Consider the following 25224-nt stretch of genomic DNA (forward strand, 5'->3'; position numbering starts at 1 on the left):
TCGATCCCCTCCCGGGGCAGTCCAGCTGTGCCCGGGGCAGTCTATCCCCTCCCGGGGCAGTCCATCCCCTCCCGGGGCAGTCGAGCTGTGCCCGGGGCAGTCCATCCCCTCCCGGGGCACTCCAGTCCCGCCGGGCCCGGGCACTGCCCCCGGAGCCGCCCCCGGGCAGCGCTCGGACCCCCGGACTCGGCCCCACCCGCGGCCACCGCCCCGACCCCGCTGCGGGTGCACGGACAGACAGACAGACAGACAGACGGACAGACAGACGGACCTCAGGGCCCGGGGCCCCCCTCCGTCCTGGCCCCCCGTTCTGGAGGGTCCCGGGTGCCATCGGCCCCCCAGAATAAAGCTGGGGGGGTTTGTACGCCCCGAGTCGGTGTCTGCTTGGGGCCGGGGGCCCGGGAGGGGCAGAAACAGAGCGAGGGCTCGGGCGGGGGCACAAATCCTTTATTGGGGGGCGGATGGAGCCCCCGAGGGCTCGGGCGGGGCACAAATCCTTTATTGGGGTACGGACGGAGCCCCCGAGGGCTCGGGCGGGGGCACAGATCCTTTATTTGGGGGCGGACGGAGCCCCCGAGGGCTCGGGCGGGGGCACAAATCCTTTATTGGGGGGCGGATGGAGCCCCCGAGGGCTCGGGCGGGGGCACAAATCCTTTATTGGGGGCAGATGCAGCCCCCGAGGGCTCGGGTGGGGGCACAAATCCTTTATTGGGGGGCAGATGCAGCCCCCGAGGGCTCGGGCGGGGGCACAAATCCTTTATTGGGGTACGGACGGAGCCCCCGAGGGCTCGGGCGGGGGCACAAATCCTTTATTGGGGGGCGGACGGAGCCCCCGAGGGGCCGGGCCGGGCTCGGGCTCAGCGGCCGAAGCGCTGCGGGGTCTGCGTGGTCCAGCACGGGGCCGCCGGGGGGTCCCAGCTGCGGGGGCTGAGCCGGGCCTGGGGACCCCCCTGCAGCCCCCAGCCCCACCTGCCGGGGACACGGCACCGTTCATCTGCACCGGGGACGCGATGAGGACAGACAGAGGGACGGGGATGGACGGACGGACGGATGGGAATAGGCCGAACAGGGACACGAGATGGGGACCCCATCCCCGCACCACCGACCCTTCTGCGGCCCCCCAAACCCCCCCGGTCCCTCCCCACCTCCCGCTGACCCCGAGCCCGTCCCCGGTGCCCCCCGGAGCCCCCGGCCGGGCCCCGTCCCCGCTCACCTGGGCCGGGCGGCCTCGGGGGCGCGGCCGGGGCGCCGCAGGGACCGGAGCAGCGCTCCCAGGGCGGCGGCGGCCTGAGGCGGGGGAGCAGCGGGGCTCACAGCGGCCCTGGAACCGCGCAGCGACCCCCGACCCCAGCCCCGAGCACCCCCCACAAACCGGAGCCGGCGGCGCGGCCGGGCCGGGGCTCACCGGGGCCGGGCCGGGGGTCCCGGGACAGGCGCGGGCGGAGGGCGGGGTCCCCGCCAGCAGCAGCAGCAGCAGCAGCAGCAGCACCGGGCGCCCCGCCACGGCCATCGCCATCGCCCCCGCCCCGCCGCCGCCGCCGCCTCTTATAGCCGGGCCGGGCCGGGCCGGGCCGGGGGTCCCGGGGGAGCGGGGGGCGGCGGGAGCGGCCCCGGCCCCGCCGCCGTTAATGAAACCCATTCAGCAGCCGCGACAGCCGCCGCCGGGGACGGACGGACGGACGGACGGACGGATGGGCGGACACCTCCCGCCCCGCCCGGGCCCCGCAACCGGCACCGCCGCGGCTGCGGAGCGAGACCCCCGGGACCCCCGGCCTGCCAGGACCCCCTGAGACGGGGGCGCCTCCCCTGCTCCCCGCCCAGCCCATCGCTCCCAGACCGGGACCCCCCTCCCCTGTCCCCCAATCACCCCCATACCGTGACCCCCCCCCCCGGTTCCCCAATCACCCCCATACCGGGACCCCCCTCCCGGTTCCCCAATCACCCCCATACCGGGACCCCCCTCCCGGTTCCCCAATCACCCCCATACCGGGACCCCCCTCCCGGTTCCCCAATCACCCCCATACCGGGACCCCCCCCCCCCCGGTTCCCCACCACCCCCCGGGTCCCCCCGGGTCCCCCCGCGCCCCCCACCCTCGGCCCGGCCTCGCTGCCGCCCCCCGGTGGCCGCTGCGCGCTCCTGCAGCCCCGACGGCGCGGCCGCGGCTCCGCTGACCCCAAACCAGCCGAAATCGCCCCAAAAACGCACCCGAGGGCGCCCCGGGACACTGCGGTGTCCCCGCAAGCAGCTCCCCCGCGGCAGGGTGACAGTCCCACGCCGTCCCGGGTCCAGCCGGTGTCACCCTCGGTCCGGTGCCACCCACACCGCGAACCCCGGGGACACCAGGGGTGTCCGAGGGACAGAGTGACCCCGGGGTGTCGGTGGGACAGAGTGAGTGATCCCGGGGTGTCCGAGGGACAGAGTGAGTGATCCCGGGGTGTCCGAGGGACAAAGTGACCTCAGGGTGTCCAAGGGACAGAGTGACCCCGGGGTGTCCGAGGGACAGAGTGACCGCGGGGTGTCCGAGGGACAGAGTGACCTCAGGGTGTCCAAGGGACAGAGTGAGTGACCCCGGGGTGTCGGTGGGACAGAGTGAGTGACCCCGGGGTGTCTGAGGGACAGAGTGACCGCGGGGTGTCCGAGGGACAGAGTGACCTCAGGGTGTCCGAGGGACAGAGTGAGTGACCCCGGGGTGTCCGTGGGACAGAGTGAGTGACCCCGGGGTGTCTGAGGGACAGAGTGACCGCGGGGTGTCCGAGGGACAGAGTGAGTGACCCCGGGGTGTCCGTGGGACAGAGTGACCCCGGGGTGTCGGTGGGACAGAGTGAGTGACCCCGGGGTGTCCGAGGGACAGAGTGAGTGACCCCGGGGTGTCCCCAGCCCGCCCCCCACAAAGGGCAGCAGCCGGCGGCTCCTGGGTAATATTTAATGTTATATTTGCAGCATAAATAAAAGGCACGTTACATGTTTGGTACGACACGGCCGAGGGCGGGCGGGCTGGGAGGCGCCCCCGGTGCCCCCGCGGCCCCGGGCCCCGCGGGGCTGTGAGGACCCGCTCACAGGAGCCCGGGCGGGCCGGGGGTCCCTCGGGGGCGGCGGGGGTCGGGGCAGACCCGCGGCGGCCGCTCTACGATACATGGGTGCGTATACGCGTCGATATGGACTGGTAAGATACTACACAGGTACTCGGGGTCCTTTTTGGCTTCTTCCATTATTGATCGTCAAAGCTCGTGGCACAAAGCAGCTGGGGGGGTGGGGGCGCGCCCAGGACCCTCCTGCCGTGTCCCTTCGGCACCTCCGGGCGCGTTCTGGGGCCAACAGAGCGGGAACGGGTCCAGGAGCCCCAAAATGTCACAATTCCCACCCGGGCCAAGAACCCCGGACCAAACAGCGGGGCGGGGGGAAACGGGACCAACTCTTCCCGATCCGCGGGGTTTGGAGGCTGAAGAGGGAGGAGGAGGAGGGAGGGAGCAGCAGCTGCTCCGCCGTGGGGCTCCCCGGGGTCTGCAGGCATCCGTTCCTATTCCGTAACCCCGGTAAAATCCACAAAGCCCGAAGCCCGGAGCCCTTCGCAGGGAGGGGACAGGAGAGGGGACAGGAGGGGACAGGAGAGGGGACAGGAGAGGGGACAGGAGAGGGGACAGGAGGAAGGGACAGGAGAGGGGACAGGAGAGGGGACAGGAGAGGGGACAGGAGAGGGGACAGGAGAGGGGACAGGGAGGGGACAGGAGAGGGGACAGGAGGAAGGGACAGGAGGAAGGGACAGGAGGAAGGCTCGGCCCCCCGGGATTCCCGGGGCCCGGGCAGAGCAAAGTGCAGGCGCCCGGCGCTGCCGAGCGAGCGGGGCCGGGGCTGCCGCCCCTCGGCTCCGAGCAGAATCGGGGGGGTTTGCCCCAAAACCGGTCACAAAGCGAGGAGGGGCTGCTGCTTTTGGGGTAAAACACACGGGGAACGGGCACAGCCGAACCCGGGCTCCGCTCGCTCCCGCCGGTCCCTGGGCCCCTTTGGCGCTCTCCTTTTCCGGATTTGCAGAATTCTCAAGGCACTGGCGATGGGGATGCGGGCACGGGGAGCTCGGGGCATGGAGGGGGAGCGGCTGCTGCCCCCCATCCCGAGGGGCAGATGCGGGGCTGGGGGAGCTGCTGCCCTCCAGCCAAACGCCGCCCCGCATTCCCCAGCCTCTGCTCCTTCCTGGCGCTGCCAGCGAGGCCCCGGAGCAAAGGGGGAACCAGGGGGGACCCGAGCTCAGCTCCCCCTCCCCTGCCCCGCATGGGCACCGCGGCTGCCCCACAGCACAGGAGGGGCTGCAGGACCCCCAGGGACCCCCCAAAACGGCCCCGAGCCCTCCCCGGCCTCACCTGGGCCCTCCCTGTCGGGATGGGGAGTGCTGCAGACACCCGGGAGCCCGGGCTGGGCTTTAGGGGGGAAAAGGGGTCTGGGGGATCTGAGGGACCCCAACAAGTGACCCCCGAGGCTGCAGCACGGAGAGGAGCTGGGATGAGCAAGAGGAAAAAGGGAGCAGCAACACAAACCCACCCTGACCCGGCCCCAGGTGAGGAAGAGCTGCACAATGGGGAGGGAGCGAGGGAAGGGAGGGGAGAAGCTGAATTCCATGGCTGGGAAAACCCCAAACCTCAGCACTTCCCATCAGTGCCGAGATCCCTGCTCAGCCCTGGCTTTGGGTTTCGCTGTCCCTGGGAACCTTCCAAGGGCGGAGGAACCAACCAAAATCACCTGGACCGACCAAAATCACCTGGACCGACCAACCAACCTGGCTCCAAAGTGGCGAGTGCGACCTGAGGGGGGCTTGGCTGAGGAGGGACTGAGGGGCAGCAATTCCAGGGGCTGGAGCAGGGCCAGGGACTGGGACAAGGTTCCTTCCACACCCCAAAAACGCACGGCAGCCCTTCCCATTCCCATTCCCCATTCCCCATTATTCCCCATTCCCATTCCCCATTCCCCATTATTCCCCATTCCCCATTTCCCATTCCCCACTATTCCCCATTCCCAGCTCCATCTGCAGCACTGCAGAAGCTCCGGAGCCCCCCAGGCACACACGGGACAGAGCCCCGTGCCCACCCAGCAGGGCAGGGAGCCGACCCCAGCCCCTGCTCTGTCTGCTCCGGCCGAGCAGTGATGGAGGCTCGGGCCCCGAACCCCGGCCCCGTTCTGCTCCCATCCTCAGGACAATGCCATCATTTAAGGCCATTTCTGAGGGCATCGGGGTCCCTGAGGGGCAGCTGCTCCCGGGGCTGGGGCTGGGTTTGCCCAGGGCTGGGTTTGGGGCTGGGTTTGGGTTTGGGTTTGCCCAGGGAGCCGGGGCTGGGTTTGCCCAGGGCTGGGTTTGCCCAGGGAGGAGCCCTCGGTGCCAGAGCTCAGAGCTCCGGGAGGCTCCTGGTGAAGGTGCAACCATTTGGGGAGTGGGAACAAACCTGGGAGCAGCACAGGGACAGCAGGGAGGGTCACCGGAGGGTCACAGCCCCCAGCCCGGGCACAGGGCCACCACTGGGGCTCCCCAGATTTAGTGTTTGCCACAGGAGCCCCTGAACCCGCTCTCCCTGGGGGCTCCATCAAGGGGAAAGCGCCAGAGCCGCCCTTAAACCAAACCAGAACAAGAAGAACGAAACCCCAGAAGGGACAGGGAGGGTCCCACACCCCCCAGAACAGACCCCAGGCAGGACAGGGAGGGTCCTGTGCCCCACGATCAGAGCCCAGGCAGGAGGGAAGGTCCCGGTGGTGCTCAGAACACGCTCCAGAAGGGACAGGGAGGGCCCGGCGCCCCGCGGCCGGGCGCGCTGTGCTCAGTCCATGCAGTGCCCCGGCCCGGGGCCATCATCTGCCCGCAGAGTGTCCCTGTGGGGCCATGATGACGGGCGCGGCCGCGGGCACGGCCAGCTCTGTCCTTTGCCCGGCCATGTGGGCCAGCACCGAGCTGGCCACGGCCTCGGCGGCCGAGCGGAGCCCGTTGGGGGCGGCCGGGGCCGAGCTGTGCTGGATGACGGGCGCGGGCGAGCCCGAGGGCTCCGAGCTCTCCTTGGGGCTCTCTGCGGGACAGGAGCGCGACACGGCGGGTCAGGGACAGGGGCAGCACCGGGGGACGGGGTGGGCTGGGGCTGGTTTGGGAATGGGGCTGGTTTGCGGGACAGGGCGGGTCAGGGATGGGGGCAGCACCGGGGGGAACGGGGTGGGCTGGGGGGAAATGGGGCTGGGCTGTGAATGGGGCTGGTTTGGGGGTGAATGGGGCTGGTTTGGGGGGGGACGGGGCTGGTTTGGGAGGGAATGGGGCTGGTTTGGGGGTGAATGGGGCTGGTTTGGGGGTGAATGGGGCTGGTTTGGGTTTGGGAACGGGGCTGGTTTGGGGGGGAATGGGGCTGGTTTGGGGGTGAATGGGGCTGGTTTGGGGGTGAATGGGGCTGGTTTGGGGGTGAACGGGGCTGGTTTGGGGGTGAATGGGGCTGGTTTGGGGGTGAACGGGGCTGGTTTGGGTTTGGGGGTGAACGGGGCTGGTTTGGGTTTGGGGGTGAATGGGGCTGGTTTGGGGGGAATGGGGCTGGTTTGGGTTTGGGAACGGGGCTGGTTTGGGGGGGAATGGGGCTAGTTTGGGTTTGGGAACGGGGCTGGTTTGCGGGTGAATGGGGCTGGTTTGGGGGTGAATGGGGCTGGTTTGGGGGTGAATGGGGCTGGTTTGGGAGGGAATGGGGCTGGTTTGGGTTTGGGGGTGAACGGGGCTGGTTTGGGGGGAATGGGGCTGGTTTGGGGGTGAATGGGGCTGGTTTGGGGGTGAATGGGGCTGGTTTGGGGGTGAACGGGGCTGGTTTGGGTTTGGGGGTGAACGGGGCTGGTTTGGGTTTGGGTTTGGGAACGCTGCTGGCCCAGAGGGGGATCGGGGAGCGGCAGGAACGGGCTGGGCACTCGGCCTGCAGCAGCGAGAAGCCAAGCCCGGGGAATGTGGAACCCCCTCCCCTTGGGCAGGACACGGGACCCTCCCCACGGCCCGCTGGCACCGCTGCCCCCTCCCCAGAGCAGCAGACCCTGCCGATCCAGCCCGGTTCCAGCCCGGTTCCAGCCCGGTTCCAGCGCAGCTTCCCGAGGAGGGCAGCAGCGGCACAGCCTCCCTCCCACGCTCACTCCCAGCCCATCCATCCCTCATTAGCACGAGTTAATGAATTTCCCCCAGGTCCTGGAGCCGAGGCTGAGCAGCCCCTTCCCCACCTGCCAGCGGGAGCAGACGCCCTGGAGCTGCCATTTGGGGGGGTTTTATCCCTAAATCACCTGCTCTGCTCTTTACTGCTCCCCCGCCATTGAAATCAATCAGAGCCCATCACGAGGCTCTGCCTGCTCGGGTCTTGGGGAATTTGCAGCCCCAGACAAAGGCAGAGCCTCCTTCCCTTCGTTCCTCGGGAATTTGGGGAATTCGGCAGAGCTCAGAGCTCCTGAGCCCGGCGATCACCTGGGAGCCCTCAGATACCCCAGAGGCGCCGGCAGGAGATTCCATCTCCCTTTGCAGGGGCAAACAAGGGCACAGCTGGGATGTTTGTGGCACAGGAAACCCCAATAAAAACCCTAATAATAAAAAATGAATTCCTGCTGCTGCTGCGGGGGACTGGGATGAGCAGGGACGAGCGGGGATTTGGGGATTTGGGGACATGTGAGGGGCTCGGAGCCACCCAGGGGTGACAGCGGCTGTGCCAGGCCCCGCGAGCTCGGCCCTGTGCCCCACCAGGCAGGGCAGAACGCCACGGACCCTGACAAGGGGGCAAGGTGCAGCCCTCAACACTGAATTTTCGTTTTTTAGGTGTTTTTTTCCAGGGGTGACAGTGGCTGTGCCAGGATCCCTGTGCCCCACCAGGCAGGGCAGAACCCAGTCAGGGGGAAAGGCACAGCCTTGAACACTGAATTTTCATTTTTTAGGTATTTTTTCCCAGGGGTGCCAGGACCCCTGTGCCCCACCAGGCTCGGCAGAACCCCACAGACCCTGACAAGGCACAAGGCACAGCCCTGAACACCGAATTTTCATTTTTAGGTATTTTTTCCCCTTTTTCTGCCCGTGTTCCTGCTCTCTCAGCCCGTGCTCCCGTTTTTCCAAGGAACACTAGAGGACTCCAGCGTCCTCCCAAAGCCTCTCAGCAGCCTGAGCTGCACTGCAGGCAGGGCAGCAGGACCCAGATCCCGCCAGCTCCCGGCTCGGTGATAATGAAACAGCCAGCATTAAAAAAAGAAAATTATGGGAAGAAAAGGAGATAAAAACCAGCCTTTTCCTTTTTTTTTTTTGTTTAACTGCCAAGCCGAGGGAATGGCAGAGAATGAGCAATGGAGCTCCAGGATGTCTGGCCTTGGTGTGGGGCAGCAAATTTGGAATGTCCAAGGGACATGGGGGGCACAGGGACCCTGCCCTGGGGGCACAGGGGGGCACGGGGACACCCACCCTGCCCTGGCACTGCCCCCGTGCCAGCAGGTGCCACCCCAAGGTCACAGGGACACTCTGGGGATGCCCCTCAGTGGGATGGGCAGGAATGGCCTGGGGGGCTCCGAGGGCATTTTGGGGTGTCCTGTGCCAGCCCGGGCGCTCTGCCCTCCCTGCTGGGCGCTGCGCTGTGCCCGCCCTGCCCTGCCCTGCCGGGACCCCGAGGGACAGCGGCGACAGCGGCGACAGCCAGGGGGTGACAGGCACGGCCTGAGGGGACAGTGCCCTCCCTCCCAGCCCCGCCCGGCCCCGGCGTGCCATCACTCACCCAGGTAGCCCTGGCTCTTCTTCTGCAGCGCCGTGACGGGACAGTCCTTGTGGGCCAGCAGCAGCTGCTTCAGCTGCGCCACCTCGTTCCTGAGCAGCGTCACCTCGTTCTGAGGGGACACAGACACACGGGCACACCTGAGCCACTCCGCAGAGCGGCCCAAAACCCTCGGGGTCACAAAAACCCCCAGAGCGTCCCAAAAACCCCTCAGAGCTTCCAAAAAACCTTCAGAGCGTCCCAAAAACCCTCCGTGTCACAAAAACCCTCAGAGCGTCCCAAAAACCCCTCAGAGCTTCCCCAAAACCCTCAGTGTCCCAAAAACCCCTCAGAGCTTCCCAAAAACTCCTTGGAGCTTCCAAAAAACCTTCAGAGCGTCCCAAAAACCCTCCGTGTCACAAAAACCCTCACAGTGTCCCAAAAACCCCTCAGAGCTTCCTAAAAACCCTCAGAGCGTCCCAAAAACCCCTCAGAGCTTCCAAAAAACTCCTCAGAGCGTCCCAAAAACCCCTCAGAGCTTCCTAAAAACCTTCAGAGCGTCCCAAAAACCCTCAGAGTGTCCCAAAAACCCCTCAGAGCTTCCTAAAAACCTTCAGAGCTTCCCCAAAACCCTCAGTGTCCCAAAAACCCCTCAGAGCTTCCCAAAAACTCCTTGGAGCTTCCAAAAAACTCCTCAGAGCGTCCCAAAAACTCCTTGGAGCTTCCCAAAAAACCCATGGCCATGCCAGGGCCGCACCAGGGCTGTGCCAGGGCCATGCCAGGGCTGTGCCACCCTGTGCCCCACTCACGCTGAGCTGGATGTTCTGGCTGTGCCAGCCCCGTGCCAGCCCCGTGCCCAGCCCGTGCCCAGCCTCCTGCCCAGCCCGTGCCCAGCCCGTGCCCCACTCACGCTCAGCTGGATATTCTGGCCGTGCCAGCCCCGTGCCAGCCCCGTGCCCAGCCCCATGCCCAGCCCGTGCCCCACTCACGCTCAGCTGGATGTTCTGGCCGTGCCAGCCCCGTGCCAGCCCCGTGCCAGCCCCTGCCCAGCCTGTGCCCAGCCCGTGCCCCACTCACGCTCAGCTGGATGTTCTGGCCGTGCCAGCCCCGTGCCCAGCCCCGTGCCCAGCCCGTGCCCAGCCCATGCCCAGCCTCCTGCCCAGCCCGTGCCCAGCCCGTGCCCCACTCACGCTCAGCTGGATGTTCTGGCCGTGCCAGCCCCGTGCCCAGCCCCGTGCCCAGCCCGTGCCCAGCCCGTGCCCAGCCCGTGCCCCACTCACGCTCAGCTGGATGTTCTGGCCGTGCCAGCCCCGTGCCCAGCCCCGTGCCCAGCCCGTGCCCAGCCCGTGCCCAGCCCGTGCCCAGCCCGTGCCCCACTCACGCTCAGCTGGATGTTCTGGCTGGTGAGCTCCTCGGCCTTCTTCTCCAGCGAGGACACCCAGAGCTTGCGTTTCTGCCGGCAGCGCGAGGCGGCCGCGCGGTTCCGCTCCAGGAAGCGCTGCCGGCGCTCGTCCGGGTCCTCGTCAGCCGCGCGCCGGCGCCGGCCCCCGGAGCTGGGCGTGGGCTGGGCCGGGGACACCTGCGGGGACAGCGAGACATGGGCACACCTGGGGACAGGGACATGGGCACACCTGGGGACAGCGAGAGATGGGCACACCTGGGGACAGTGAGAGATGGGCATGGGCACACCTGGGGACAGTGACAGGGACATGGGCACACCTGGGGACAGTGAGAGATGGGCACACCTGGGGACAGCGAGAGGGACATGGGCACACCTGGGGACAGCGAGAGATGGGCACACCTGGGGACAGCGAGACATGGGCACACCTGGGGACAGCGAGAGATGGGCATGGGCACCTGGGGACAGTGAGACATGGGCACACCTGGGGACAGTGAGAGATGGGCACACCTGGGGACAGCGAGAGGGACATGGGCACACCTGGGGACAGCGAGAGATGGGCACACCTGGGGACAGTGAGAGATGGGCACACCTGGGGACAGCGAGAGATGGGCACACCTGGGGAGAGGGACAGGGACATGGGCACACCTGGGGACAGCGAGAGATGGGCACACCTGGGGACAGCGAGAGATGGACATGGGCACACCTGGGGACAGTGAGAGATGGGCATGGGCACACCTGGGGACAGCGAGAGATGGGCACACCTGGGGACAGGGAGACATGGGCACACCTGGGGACAGCGAGAGATGGGCACACCTGGGGACAGCGACAGGGACATGGGCACCTGGGGACAGGGACAGGGACATGGGCACACCTGGGGACAGCGAGAGATGGGTGTGGGCTGCGCTGGGGACACCTGCAGGGACAGGGACAGGGAGAGGGGACAGGGACAGGGACAGGGACAGGCTCAGCAGCGGCTCTGGGACAGGCAGGACACGGCGCTGGCACCGCAGAGTGAACAGAGCTCGGTCCTGCTGCCGCTGCCAGGCACGGCCACTGCTCAGGGCAGCAGATAATCCCGGCTTTCAAGAATGCAATTTACTTTAAAAATTAATTTTCCCCTCAAAACCTGCAGCCAAACAAGGCCTGGGAGGCGACGGGGAACGGGAGGGTTTGCAGCGCCCTGGTTTTATTGGGGAGAACAAAGGGAGAGCAGCCAGGGCTGGCAGCAGAGCAGCTCCAGCCCCATGGAGAGAGGGGCCAGCCCAGCCCCACACAATGAGGGGCCGGCCCAGCCCCAGAGCAGCATCTGGAGACCAAACCCTGCGCAGCCAGCCGAGCGAGCAGGCGGCCACGCTGATGGAGCTGCTGGCACTCGGCTGCTGCAGAGCCAGCCCGGCTGACTGTCTGAGCGGGGAGCGTTTAACCCGCATTGGGCAGGGACAGGAGGGGAAATGCCCCTTCCCAGCCAACCCCGGGGCTGCCAGGCAGGTGAGGCAGGGCTGGAGCCCCTGCCTGGTGCTGCCTCAGTGCGGAGCAGCCCTGGAATGGACAGGGTTTAACCCCTTCTGCAGTGTGGGGGGGGCGCTGGGAGGGTTTGTGCTCCTTGCCAAGGCCTGGGAGCCCCAGTGTAGAGCAGGAGCAGTCCCAGGGCAGCCCCAGCTGCAGCTCCAGGGCAGCCCCAGCATTATCAGCATTACCAGCGGCCGCAGCACACACACACACACACACACACACACACACACACCTGTGGCTGGGCCGGGGACGGCGTGTCGGGGTGCTGTCCCCCCTGGCTCTGCTCCGGCCGCGCGGTCACCAGGGTGCTGGCCGAGCCCACGGCCAGGCTGCTGCCGTTCAGCGAGGAGGAGGCTGCCAGGCTGGCCTTCAGCCTCTGGGAGGGGCAAAAAGGGGCATCAGAGGGGCTGCCAGGGCCCCGGCAGCCCCTGCAGCCACCCTGCAGCCACCCCGCTGGACACGGCCACCAGCTGCGTCCAGTCCAGCCCAGCGGGCAGTGCCCAGCCCAGCCCTGCCCAGGTGTCCCCGAGTGCCCACAGCGGGATCTGAGGGTGCAGAGCGGCCCAGGGGTGCCCGGTGACAATGGTGCCCAATCCCCTCCCTGGCTCTGTGGGGAGGGGAGCAGCCCCTGAGGGACCCAGGGGTGACAATGGTGACACCGGCGCCCAGTCCCCTCCCTGGGCAGGGGAGCTGCCCCAGCCAGGAGCTGCTGGGGCCTGGGGACCCCCTGACAGTGCCACCACTCACCAGTTTGGCTTCCGAGTGCACGGGGAGTGCTGAGGGCGACAGGGACCCGCTGCTGCTGCTGCTGCTGCTGCCGGGGGGCCCGGGGATGCCAGGGATGTTGGGCACCATGGCCACGGGCCGGGCCAGCTGCGGGCAGCGGGACAGAGGCGTTGGCACCGGAGCAGCTCCCGACAGGGCAGGGCTGCCAACCCTGAGTGCCACAATCCCCCAGCACGGAGCACAGGGCAGAGCTGCCAACCCTGAGTGCCACAATCCCCCAGCACGGAGCACAGGGCAGGTTCTGGAAGGTTCTCTCACCGAGATGACAGACGGCATCTGCACGGGGGGCCCGGGCAGCACGGGCACGGTCTGGCCGTTGGCGAGCTGCACGACGAGAGGGAGGGAGGAGCTGGGAGAGCTGAAAAACACAATGACAGCAGCCCTGCAAAACTGCAAAACACAACAACAGCCCTGCAAAACCGCCCTGGGAGAGCCGCAAAATAACCCTGCACCACTGCACCACTGCCCTATGAGAGCTGCAAAACACAACAGCAGCTCTGCACCACTGCAAAACACAACAGCAGCAGCTCTGCAAAACTGCCCTGGGAGAGCTGCAAAACACAACAGCAGCTCTGCACCACTGCCTGGGCCATGGCAGCGCCAGCCGTGCCAGCTGTGCCAGCCCAGCAGCCCCACTGTGGCAGCTCCCCCTGGCTCCCAGGGAATTCCCGGATGGAATTCCTGCCCCTGGAGCTCTCCCTGCCCATACTCACCCAGCTGTCTGTCAGTCAGTCTGTCTGTCTGTCAGTCTGTCAGTCTGTCTGTCTGTCAGTCACAATCCCAGCCCATACTCACCCCAGGTGCCAGCTGGCGGGCGGTGCCCGTGCTCACCCAGCTGTCTGTCTGTCAGTCAGTCTGTCTGTCTGTCAGTCACAATCCCAGCCCATACTCACCCCAGGTGCCAGCTGGCGGGCGGTGCCCGTGCTCACCCAGCTGTCTGTCTGTCAGTCAGTCTGTCTGTCTGTCAGTCACAATCCCAGCCCATACTCACCCCAGGTGCCAGCTGGCGGGCGGTGCCCGTGCTCACCCAGCTGTCTGTCAGTCAGTCTGTCTGTCAGTCAGTCTGTCTGTCTGTCTGTCTGTCAGTCACAATCCCTGCCCACACTCACCCGAGGTGGCGGCTGGCGGGCGGCGCCTGGGTGATGACCGAGGTTGGCGAGGGCAGCGTGGCCGCGGCGTGCAGGCTGTCGTAGCCCAGGTGCAGCGGCAGCGAGCCCGGCCGCACGATGGTGGGCGTGGGGGTGGACAGGACCACGGCCTTGGGGGGGCCCTCCTGGGGGGCAGAGAGCACAAACAGGGGCTGCTCAATGCCACATGCTCAGCCTCCAGAAACCCCCATCACAGACACCCAGGGGAATGCATCACCCACACGGCGAGGGGCGCAAAGCTCCAGCCACTGCACTCGGGGTGTTTGGGAGGGAGCTGAAACTCCAGCCCCTCCATCCAGGATGTTTTAGAAGCTCAAGCCCCTCCATCTGGGGTGTTTGAGATGGAGGTGAAGTTTCAGCCCCCCACTATTCAGGACGTTTTAGGAGCTCCAGCCCCTCCATTTGGGGTGCTTTAGGAAGGGGTGAATCTCCAGCCCCTGTGTCCCTTCAGAGCCCAAATCCGGCCCCAGAAAAGCCCAAATCCGGCCCTGAGGAGCCCAGCCGGGTGCCCAGGGCACCACCGCACCTTGTCCCGGTCCCGGTCCCGGTCCCGCTGGGGCGAGCGCGGCCGCGCTGCCGCGGGGCTCTCGGGCGGCGACGAGTCCACGTCCAGCGGCTCCTCCTCCTTGACCCGCACGTCCGGCGTGGAGGGCAGCGACATGTCCAGGGCGCCCGAGCCCTGCGGGGAGGAGGGATGGTCAGACTGGCAGCGACAGACAGACAGACAGACAGATCTAGGGCAGACAGACAGACTGGCAGCGACAGACAGACAGACAGATCTAGGGCAGACAGACAGACTGGCAGCGACAGACAGACAGATCCAGGGCAGACAGACAGACTGGCAGCGACAGACAGACAGATCTAGGGCAGACAGCCTGGGGAGGGACAGCTTGGCAGGGACAGACAGACTGGGAGCGACAGCTCGGGAGGGACAGACAACCCTGGAAGGACAGACAGCTCTGGGATGGACAGACAGCTCTGGGAGGACAGACAGACACCCTGGAAGGAGCCCCCATCTCGCGCTGCCTGCGAAACGCTCTCTGCTCTCCGAGTTGGAGGCTCAGGCCCCCAGCCTTGCCCATTTATTATCATTATCATTATTATTATCATTATTATCATTACAATTGTTATTTATTGGCACTGCGGCAGCCCCTGTGAGCGCGTGGGGCGGCTCCAGCCCGGCCCAGAGGGAGCTGCAGCCCCCGCAGCCCCGATGGCAGCACCGTGTGGGGCCCAGTGACAGACAGCACTGCCCCACGGGCTGTTTGGGGATTTTCAGCATGAAAAGGGCCCTGCGAAGGAGAACAGGCACCCCAGCCAAACGCCTGCGAGTTACAGGAGGCACTTTCACTCACGCAAGAGCTGTAAAACATTGTATAAATCAGCCTGAATTATTTTATTACCCGATTATCAAAAGCAAACAAAGGGCCATGCAAGTTATTAAATATCTATGAGCGCCCCATTAAAATAAAACCCAACCATATGCCTGGAGTTGGCCCCTTGCCACCACCCTGGGATCCAGCAGAGCCACGTGGCCCGGAGGAACCAGCCAGGGACGTGCAGGGGACACCAGGGCCAGGGCTCAGCTGAATTCGGGGTCCCAGACCTGCAGGGAGGCCGTGGCAGGGCAGGGATGCTGCTCCAGGGCTGGCAAATCACCCGGATCCTGCTCCTGCCCGGGCAGGGGAAACTGTCCCTAAAGCAGCCCTGGCTTTGGCCAGCCTGTGCTCCGCCCCTGCCTGCTCCCTGTCCGTCTGTCTGTCCGTCCATCCATCCGTCCATCCATCCATCCGTCCATCCATCCATCCATCATCCATCCATCCATCCATCCATCCATCCATCCATCCATCCATCCATCCATCATCCATCCATCCGTCCATCCATCCATCCATCCATCCATCCATCCATCCGTCCATCCATCCATCCATCCATCCATCCATCCATCATCCATCCATCCGTCCATCCATCCATCCATCATCCATCCATCCGTCCATCCATCCATCCATCCATCCATCCATCCATCCATCCATCATCCATCCATCCGTCCATCCATCCATCCATCCATCCATCCATCCATCCGTCCATCCATCCATCCATCCATCCATCCATCCATCCATCATCCATCCATCATCCATCCATCCATCCATCATCCATCCATCCATCCATCCATCCATCCATCCATCCATCCATCCATCCGTCCATCCATCCATCATCCATCCATCCATCCATCCATCCATCCATCCATCCATCCATCCATCCATCATCCATCCATCCGTCCATCCATCCATCCATCCATCCATCCATCCATCCGTCCATCCATCCATCCATCCATCCATCCATCCATCCATCCATCATCCATCCATCCGTCCATCCATCCATCCATCCATCCATCCCTGCTCCATCCATTCATCCATTCATCCATCCATCCATCCATCCATCATCCATCCATCCGTCCATCCGTCCATCCATCCATCCGTCCATCCATCCATCCATCCATCCATCCATCCATCCGTCCATCCATCCATCCATCCATCCATCCATCCATCCATCCATCATCCATCCATCCGTCCATCCATCCATCCATCCATCCATCCCTGCTCCATCCATTCATCCATTCATCCATCCATCCATCCATCCATCATCCATCCATCCATCCATCCATCATCCATCCATCCGTCCATCCGTCCATCCATCATCCATCCATCCATCATCCATCCATCCATCCATCCATCCATCCATCCATCCGTCCATCCATCCATCCATCCCTGCTCCATCCATTCATCCATCCATCCATCCATCCCCTCATTTTGGGGTGCTTTAGTGGGGGACACAGCTCCAGCCCCTTGGTTTGGGCTATTTTGGAGCTCCAGCCCCTCCTTTTGGGGTATTTCACAGAGGACACAGCTCCAGCCCCCTGGGCAGCTCCCCTGGGCGGTTCTGCCCGCGGTAGGTGCAGCAATAACCAAACTACCTGCCCTTATACGCATTCACCTGCCCTTATACCCACTTACCTGCCCTTACAAGCATTTTTTTCCTGCCCTTTCAGAGCCCAGCCATGCTGTAGGTGCAGCAAACACCATTTTCCTGCCCTTATTCCCGTTTTCCTGCCCCTGTTCCCGTTTCCCTGCCCCTGTCCCCATTTTCCTGCCCTTATTCCCATTTTCCTGCCCCCGTTCCCGTTTCCCTGCCCCCATTCCCGTTTCCCTGCCCCGTTCCCGTTTCCCTGCCCCTGTCCCCGTTTCCCTGCCCCCGTTCCCGTTTCCCTGCCCCGTTCCCGTTTCCCTGCCCCGTTCCCGTTTCCCTGCCCCGTTCCCGTTTCCCTGCCCCGTTCCCGTTTCCCTGCCCCGTTCCCGTTTCCCTGCCCCTGTCCCCGTTTCCCTGCCCCTGTCCCCGTTTCCCTGCCCCTGTCCCCGTTTCCCTGCCCCTGTCCCCGTTTCCCTGCCCCGTTCCCGTTTCCCTGCCCCTGTCCCCGTTTCCCTGCCCCTGTCCCCGTTTCCCTGCCCCCGTTCCCGTTTCCCTGCCCCTGTCCCCGTTTCCCTGCCCCTGTCCCCGTTTCCCTGCCCCGTTCCCGTTTCCCTGCCCCGTTCCCGTTTCCCGGCCCCGTTCCCATTTCCCTGCCCCTGTCCCCGTTTCCCTGCCCCGTTCCCGTTTCCCTGCTCCTGCTCCCATTTCCCTGCCCCCGTTCCCGTTTCCCTGCCCCCGTTCCCGTTTCCCTGCCCCTGTTCCCGTTTCCCGGCCCCGTTCCCGTTTCCCTGCCCCGTTCCCGTTTCCCTGCCCCCGTTCCCGTTTCCCCGCCCCGTTCCCGTTTCCCTGCCCCCGTTCCCGTTTCCCGGCCCCGTTCCCGTTTCCCTGCCCCGTTCCCGTTTCCCTGCCCCTGTCCCCGTTTCCCTGCCCCCGTTCCCGTTTCCCTGCCCCGTTCCCGTTTCCCTGCCCCGTTCCCGTTTCCCGGCCCCGTTCCCGTTTCCCTGCCCCTGTCCCCGTTTCCCTGCCCCGTTCCCGTTTCCCTGCCCCTGTCCCCGTTTCCCTGCCCCTGTCCCCGTTTCCCTGCCCCGTTCCCGTTTCCCTGCCCCCGTTCCCGTTTCCCCGCCCCGTTCCCGTTTCCCTGCCCTGTCCCCGTTTCCCGGCCCCGTTCCCGTTTCCCGGCCCGCCCGGGGATCACACAGAGCCGGGATCATCGCCCAGCCTCGCTCGAGCCGCTCACGGCGCCCCCGGGGACGCGCCCGCGGCTCGATCAGCGGCGCTGGAGCGGCGCCACCGCGCAAGGGGAGGGCAAGCACGAACCGGGATGGAGGCGGGGGGCGCGGCCCGGCCCCGGAGCGACCGCTGGCCTGGCCGGACAGGGCCTGAGCAGGGACGACCCCTCCCTAAAACCCCAGCTCCGTGCGGGGAATATTCCGGAATCGTTTCTCAGGAGTATTTAGGTTGATCCCTGCCTGCTCCTGCCCCCCATCCTGGGCTGTTCCTGCCCCCCATCCCTGCCCGTTCCTGCCCCCCATCCCCGCCTGTTCCTGCCCCCCATCTCTGCCCATTCCTGCCCCCCATCCCCGCCTGTTCCTGCCCCCCATCCCTGCCCGTTCCTGCCCCCCATCCTGGGCTGTTCCTGCCCCCCATCCCTGCCCGTTCCTGCCCCCCATCCTGGGCTGTTCCTGCCCCCCATCCCTGCCTGTTCCTGCCCCCCATCCTGGGCTGTTCCTGCCCCCCATCCCTGCCCGTTCCTGCCCCCCATCCTGGGCTGTTCCTGCCCCCCATCCTGGGCTGTTCCTGCCCCTCATCCCTGTCCCCATTCCCTGCCCATTCCTGCCCCCCATCCCCACCTGTTCCTGCCCCCCATCCTGGGCTGTTCCTGCCCCCCATCCTGGGCTGTTCCTGCCCCTCATCCCGGGCTGTTCCTGCCCCCCATCCCGGGCTGTTCCTGCCCCCCATCTCTGCCCGTTCCTGCCCCCCATCCTGGGCTGTTCCTGCCCCCCATCTCGGGCTGTTCCTGCCCCCCATCTCGGGCTGTTCCTGCCCCCCATCCCTGTCCCCATTCCCTGCCTGTTCCTGCCCCCCATCCCTGCCTGTTCCTGCCCCTCATCCTGGGCTGTTCCTGCCCCCCATCCCCGCCTGTTCCTGCCCCCCATCCCGGGCTGTTCCTGCCCCCCATCTCTGCCCGTTCCTGCCCCCCATCCCTGTCCCCATCCCCGCCTGTTCCTGCCCCCCATCTCGGGCTGTTCCTGCCCCCCATCCCTGTCCCCATTCCCTGCCTGTTCCTGCCTCCCTTCCCCGCTCCAGAACAAAGGGCAGGAGCCTTTGCCGCAGCCGCATACCAATGAGAGAGATCAATTTCGGTTTAAAGAGCCTGTTATTGGCGAGCGGGGGGAGCGGCTGGGAAGGCAGGTTTCAGTTTTAATTCTGAATTCCTCCGTTCCCCATCTCGGCAAGATTTACGCGGCTCGGCTCCCGCAGTTTATTTCCGAGCAGCGCCGCTGACTGCGAGCGTATGCGCGGCCATACATCAATTTAGTAAATGTATGTGCCAGGCTGCGCGCCCGGCACGCATCTGCTGCCGCTCCCGCCCGGCCGGCGGGCGGGGCGGGGGCTGCAAATGTCCTTAATTAGCTGCTTTCTGATGAGATCCCCGCGTCCTTCAGCCGCCGGCGCTCGCCGGGCTGCGGGGGCAGCCGGCATCGATGGCGCTGGCGGAGCGCGGAGCTCTTTGTTAGCGAACCTGCTCCTTCCCACCGAGCTGCGACGGAGCCCCGGTGCCCCCATCCCATCCGTGCCTGCCCCTCCAAGGCGCCATCCCGCCGGGCCTCGGCCCCGAGGGGTTCTGCTCCCAACCCGGGCCCTGCAGCTCCTTCCCGGTCATTATTATGGGTACTCCCCCTCTCCATTTCTGCAGCTCCTTCCCGGTCATTATTATGGGTACTCCCCCTCTCCATTTCTGCAGCTCCTTCCCTGTCGTTATTATGGGTACTCCCCCTCTCCATTTCTGTAGTTCCTTCCCTGCCATTATTTTGGATATTCCCCCCTCTCTGTTTCTGCAGTTCCTTCCCTGCCATTATTTTGGATATTCCCCCCTCTCTGTTTCTGCAGTTCCTTCCCTGCCATTATTTTGGATATTCCCCCCTCTCTGTTTCTGCAGTTCCTTCCCTGTCATTACTTTGGATATTCCCCCCTCTCTGTTTCTGCAGTTCCTTCCCTGTCAGGTGTTTTGGGCTCTCCCCCTCTCTATTTCCCCCCTTTTTCCGAAGTGCAAAGCCAAAGGAATAATAAACCATTAAATCAGCTCCCGGCAGGCCAGGATCGGTGGGAACGGCGCCAAAGTCACCCGAGTGACACCAACAAGGCCCCACACGGCAGCAGATCCCGCCGGGGCCGTGCCTCGCACGGGAGCCGCCCCAGTCCCTCCCAGTGCTCCCAGTCCCTCCCAGTGCTCCCAGTCCCTCCCAGTGCCCCTCTTGCCTTTTTCTCGTCATCCTCGGCCGCTTTCTTGAACTCGTGCTCGAAGGAGCTGGCCAGCTCGTTGAACAGCCCCACCTCCTCACAGTTCTTCAGGAACCGCGTCGGGGTCGGGGTCTGATCTGGGTCGGAACACCGGGAATTGGTCAGGGAGAGCAAAACCAAAAATCCCCATTTTACCACCCCAGTCCCTCAGTGGGAGCCCCGGGACCGTGGGTGTCACCCTGGGGACAGCCAGTGACACTCTGGAACGGGGACAGTCACTGTGAGCTGGGTTTGTTTCTCTGGGGTTTAGTTTTGTTTTGTTTTGTTTTCCCCAAAACCCCTCCAGGGTGTCCCCTCTGTCACCCAGCAGGGACACAGAGGCACAGGAGGGACCCTGGGGTCTCTCTGCTCTGAGATTTGTGGGGTTTGGGTTCCCCCATTTTACAGAGGCTGTGGGAGCTCTGGCTGGGGCTCTGCAGAGCTCGTGGGGCTTTAATTTATTTTATTTATTTAATTTATTAACTGCAGCTTCCTAAAAGCTCGGGGAAAACTGACACCTGGGCCGAGAGGGGAAGCTGCTCTGTGAGGGCTGGCTCATCGTGCTCAAAGCACGCGCAGAGACGTGAAAGCCCTTCTGGCCATAAATCCTCCAGCCTTTAATAAAAAACGGCGAGAGCTTAAAAAAAAAAAAAAAAAAAAAAAAAAAAAACAACCCAAACCCCACAAAACCTGATACCACCATAAAAAATAAAGGAAAAACGTGGAAGGCTGATGAAATGCAGATCAGGGGTTTATGGGGCGCAGCTGTGCCTGGCGCCCAGCCCGCCGTACCTGCGATGATGACGGAGTCGGTGCGAGCGGGGCCGAACTTGAGCGTCAGCTCGTGCTTGTGCTTGTGCACGGCCAGGTGGTCCTCGTTGGTGAACCTCTGCAAGGCAACGGGCACGGGACGGTGATAAACGCTCGGGGTATGGGCACAGGACGGGCACAGAACGGGCACAGGATGGGCAATCAATGCTCGGGGTATGGGCACAGAACGGGCACAGGACGGTGATAAACGCTCGGGGTATGGGCACAGGACGGGCACAGAACAGGCACAGGACGGGCACAGGATGGGCGATCAATGCTCGGGGTATGGGCACAGAACGGGCACAGGACGGGCACAGAACGGGCAATCAGCGCTCGGGGTCATGGGCACAGAACAGGCACAGAACGGGCAATGAATGCTCGGGGTATGGGCACAGAACGGGCAATCAATGCTCGGGGTATGGGCACAGAACGGGCACAGAACGGGCAATCAATGCTCGGGGTATGGGCACAGAACGGGCAATCAGCGCTCGGGGTATGGGCACAGAACGGGCAATCAATGCTCGGGGTCATGGGCACAGAACGGGCACAGAACGGGCAATCAATGCTCGGGGTATGGGCACAGAACGGGCACAGAACGGGCAATCAGCGCTCGGGGTATGGGCACAGAATGGGCACAGAATGGGCAATCAGCGCTCGGGGTATGGGCACAGAACGGGCACAGAACGGGCAATGAATGCTCGGGGTATGGGCACAGAATGGGCAATCAGCGCTCGGGGTATGGGCACAGAACGGGCACAGAACGGGCACAGGACAGACGATCAGCGCTCAGGGTCATGGGCTCGTCCTATGGAGGGGGAGAGGGGCTGGAGACAATGGAGGGGGGATCTGGGGCTGTGGGAGAAGGGACAGAGGGGGACAGGGGGTGGGACAGGGTGACAGGGCAGTGGGACAGGGTGACAGGGCTGTGGGACAAGGGGACAGAAGGGGACAGGGCTGTGGGAGCAGGGTAAGGGTTAGGGGTAAATGCAAGCAAATTCTGAACCCCAAAATTCCCACTCTGTTGCTGGCTGAGGAAGAGGCGAATTTGGCGCAATTTGGGCAACTCTTCCTGCATGGGGCGAGGGCAGAGCCGGCCCCAGCCGGCAGGTTCAGCTCCTGAGGTTTTATGGAGTGAGGGCGGGGCAGCATGTGCCCCAACCCCAGCCCCGGGGGGAGCTGCAGGATGGACCCCATCTCCAGGGAGGGCAAAACCCCATGGAGTGCTGTGGGGCCGGCTGTGGGGCCGGCTGTGGGGCCGGCTGTGGGGCCGGCTGTGGGGCTGGCTGTGGGGCCGGCTGTGGGGCCGGCTGTGGGGCCGGCTCTGGGGCTGGCTGTGGGCAGGCTCTGGGGCCGGCTGTGGGGCTGGCTGTGGGCAGGCTCTGGGGCCGGCTGTGGGGCCGGCTGTGGGCAGGCTCTGGGGCCGGCTGTGGGGCCGGCTGTGGGGCAGGCTGTGGGGCCGGCTGTGGGGCCGGCTGTGGGGCCGGCTGTGGGCAGGCTCTGGGGCTGGCTGTGGGGCAGGCTGTGGGCAGGCTCTGGGGCAGGCTGTGGGGCCGGCTGTGGGGCAGGCTGTGGGGCCGGCTGTGGGCCGGCTGTGGGGCCGGCTGTGGGCAGGCTCTGGGGCTGGCTGTGGGGCAGGCTCTGGGGCTGGCTGTGGGGCCGGCTGTGGGGCCGGCTGTGGGGCTGGCTGTGGGGCCGGCTGTGGGGCTGGCTGTGGGGCCGGCTGTGGGCAGGCTCTGGGTCTGGCTGTGGGGCAGGCTGTGGGGCAGGCTGTGGGGCCGGCTGTGGGGCTGGCTGTGGGCAGGCTCTGGGGCCGGCTGTGGGGCCGGCTGTGGGCAGGCTCTGGGTCTGGCTGTGGGCAGGCTCTGGGGCCGGCTGTGGGGCCGGCTGTGGGGCAGGCTGTGGGGCTGGCTGTGGGGCCGGCTGTGGGGCTGCAGAGGCAGACAAAGGCTGAGCAGGGGGAGCTCGGCACGGACGGGGTTACAGCACAGCCCCGTAAGGCGCAGGATGGATTGCAGCTCTCCTAACAGACTGCGACAAAGGCAACGCAGCGCCCTGCGCACGGCAACAAACGCTGCAGCAGCAGCAGAGCAGCAGCAGCAAAGCAGCAGAGCAGCAGCATCAGCATCAGCAAAGCAGCAGCAGAGCAGCAGCAGCAGAGCAGCAGCAGCAAAGCAGCAGCAGCAAAGCAGCAGCAGAGCAGCAGCACATTCCTCCCTTTCCCCTTCCCTCCCTCACAGGCACCCCAGTCCCACCCAGAGCCACCCGCTCCTGGGGGGCTGCCCCACGGGGACACCCACCGCGGGCCTGGCCATGGCTTTATTTATGGCTCTGAGCAAATAAATCTGGGTTTTGAGCTGAGCGCAGGGGGGACAATCCCTCGGTGGCAGGGGACAATCCATTGGTTGCACGGGACAATTCTGCCCCTCGATGGCAGGGGACACCCATAGCTGGGGACACCCATAGCTGGGGACACCCAGACCTTGGGGACACCCAGACCTTGGGGACACCCATAGCTGGGGACACCCATAGCTGGGGACACCCAGACCTTGGGGACACCCATAGCTGGGGACACCCATAGCTGGGGACACCCAGACCTTGGGGACACCCATAGCTGGGGACACCCAGACCTTGGGGACACCCATAGCTGGGGACACCCAGACCTTGGGGACACCCATAGCTGGGGACACCCATAGCTGGGGACACCCAGACCTTGGGGACACCCAGACCTTGGGGACACCCAGACCTTGGGGACACCCATAGCTGGGGACACCCATACCTGGGGACACCCAGACCTTGGGGACACCCATACCTGGGGACACCCAGACCTTGGGGACACCCATAGCTGGGGACACCCAGCCCCTGTCCCCGAGCTCAAGGACAAGGGGTCACACACTCGCACACCGCGCGTCCTCCGGGGCTCTCCAGGTGCTCTGCCGGCCGCCCGCGGTTTGGGCTCAGACTCAGAGAAATCGGAGCTGGCGGCAGAAGCGCCAGGAGGGTTTTGCCAGGCGCAGAGCCCCTCCATCTCCCCCGGCTCTGTTCCGTAACCCAACCCTAAATAAACCCCGAATCAAATTCTCGGCAGCTCGGCCAAAATCTGCCTGATCTGGGCTTGCTTTCCCTCCCCGCTGCTCTGCCCCAGCCTCCCACAAACGCTTTTTGTCCGAGGAGCTTTCACAGATCCCCGAAACCTCCGAACAAAGGAGCGGGAGAGGGGGGATTCGGGAATTATTCCAGAATTCCGTAATTCGGGAATTCGGGAATCGCCCTGCCGAGGGGCCCTGCAGGGGAAGGGACGCCCACGTTTCTCCGTGGTTTTGCGGGGAAGGGACACCCACGTTTCTCCGTGGTTTTGGCCCCAAAATCCCCCGGTTTTATGGAATTCGGCTGGGATGGGGCGAAGGGAGGGAAATGACCCCGGCTTTTGTGCGGGGCTGGGATGAATATTTGAATACTGAGCAGGCGGGCGGCCTCGGAAACCCGAGCACCTCAGTCGGAGGTGGGGGGAAATGAAAAAGAAGAAAATCCCCAATTCTGCCGCTCCGCTTTGCGCTGAATAAATGTGATTTTTGGGCCAGGAGGCGCAGCGCAGGGTCGTGTCTCCCCCAGCAGCCCCAGCCCGGCCTCGCCAACGCCAGGTTTATTTTAATCTTTCATTTTCCTTCATTGCCGGATTTTTTTTTTCCCCTAATTTTTTTTTTTTTTTTTCCCCGGCACTTTGGGTGCGCCGGGCGCGCGTTACAGCTCTATTTAACATCTTTATGTGGGCTCGCAGCTCGGGAGCTCTCTCCTTCCCTGCGCAGAAATGCTCACAGACACAATATATCTTCCCGCACGCATTTCCAAACGCCGAAAGCCAGAGGCTGAGTCTGGCGCTCGGGCTCTAAATCATGTCATTTTACACAGAGAGGGGGAGAGCAGGGGGGGAACGAGGGGAAAAAAATGGAATGAGTTAAAGCCACAGCGCTGGCTTTAATATTTAATCTCCTTCCATCAGCAGCTGACATGCAGCAGGGTTATTTCAGCTGCTATTTTGCGGGTGTCGGAATTAAAAAGAAGATGTTGGCTGTAAAGTCTTTGGGGCGAGGGACAGCACAGGGCGAGCGCTGCCAGCGGCCCTCGGGCTTTCCCGCAGCCCCAAATTCGGCGTTTACTGCACGGACAATGGACGGAACCGGGCCGGGCGGGACGAACCCACGGCGCCCCCGGGCTGTGACAGCTCCGGGATGGACGCGCTGGCTCCGAGCCGTCCCGAGCCGTTCCGAGCCGTTCCGAGCCGGGCCGAGCCGTCCCGAGCCGTGTGTAGCGCACACACAATGCGGGAGGGATTTGTGCCGCCGTTTAACGAGCGCGACACCAGCGACAAGGGCTCGCTCGGCTGCTCGGGGCCCTCCT

At 64.8% G+C, this 25224-nt stretch overlaps 2 protein-coding genes across 2 annotated transcripts in view; both read right to left on the bottom strand.

The window, feature by feature from the left end:
- Positions 1-857: 857 nt before the first annotated feature.
- LOC134431209 (basic proline-rich protein-like) lies at positions 858-1516 on the bottom strand. The gene is made up of 3 exons (XM_063179198.1): positions 1373-1516; positions 1214-1287; positions 858-969 (listed from the first exon to the last, which is right to left on the bottom strand). The coding sequence occupies exons 1-3, from the start codon at positions 1514-1516 to the stop codon at positions 858-860; spliced, it is 330 nt and encodes a 109-aa protein (XP_063035268.1).
- A 3463-nt stretch (positions 1517-4979) lies between these two features.
- Positions 4980-25224, bottom strand: part of LOC134431318 (cyclic AMP-dependent transcription factor ATF-7-like) — a 47472-nt gene continuing 27227 nt past the window's right edge. The window contains exons 3-12 of the mRNA XM_063179300.1: positions 20812-20908; positions 19999-20117; positions 14081-14233; positions 13516-13679; positions 12665-12764; positions 12368-12493; positions 11853-11996; positions 10088-10285; positions 8731-8839; positions 4980-6042 (exon numbers count right to left, since the gene is read on the bottom strand). Of these exons, the coding sequence (XP_063035370.1) occupies positions 5831-6042; positions 8731-8839; positions 10088-10285; positions 11853-11996; positions 12368-12493; positions 12665-12764; positions 13516-13679; positions 14081-14233; positions 19999-20117; positions 20812-20908 (1422 nt within the window). The 3' untranslated portion in view covers positions 4980-5830. The remainder of the gene's footprint in view (positions 6043-8730; positions 8840-10087; positions 10286-11852; positions 11997-12367; positions 12494-12664; positions 12765-13515; positions 13680-14080; positions 14234-19998; positions 20118-20811; positions 20909-25224) is intronic.

Source organism: Melospiza melodia, chromosome 31, assembly GCF_035770615.1.
Source record: "Melospiza melodia melodia isolate bMelMel2 chromosome 31, bMelMel2.pri, whole genome shotgun sequence".
Taxonomy (NCBI): domain Eukaryota; kingdom Metazoa; phylum Chordata; class Aves; order Passeriformes; family Passerellidae; genus Melospiza; species Melospiza melodia.

Bases quoted from the DNA above. Each gene is read 5' to 3' on its own strand.
- LOC134431209 (XM_063179198.1), bottom strand. From the start codon at position 1,516: ATGGCGATGGCCGTGGCGGGGCGCCCGGTGCTGCTGCTGCTGCTGCTG. The intron at 1,288-1,372 runs GTTTGTGGGGGG...CCCCCGCCTCAG, and splicing joins CGGCCGCGCCGCCGGCTCCG to GCCGCCGCCGCCCTGGGAGC. The intron at 970-1,213 runs GTGAGCGGGGAC...TGTCCCCGGCAG, and splicing joins CCCGAGGCCGCCCGGCCCAG to GTGGGGCTGGGGGCTGCAGG.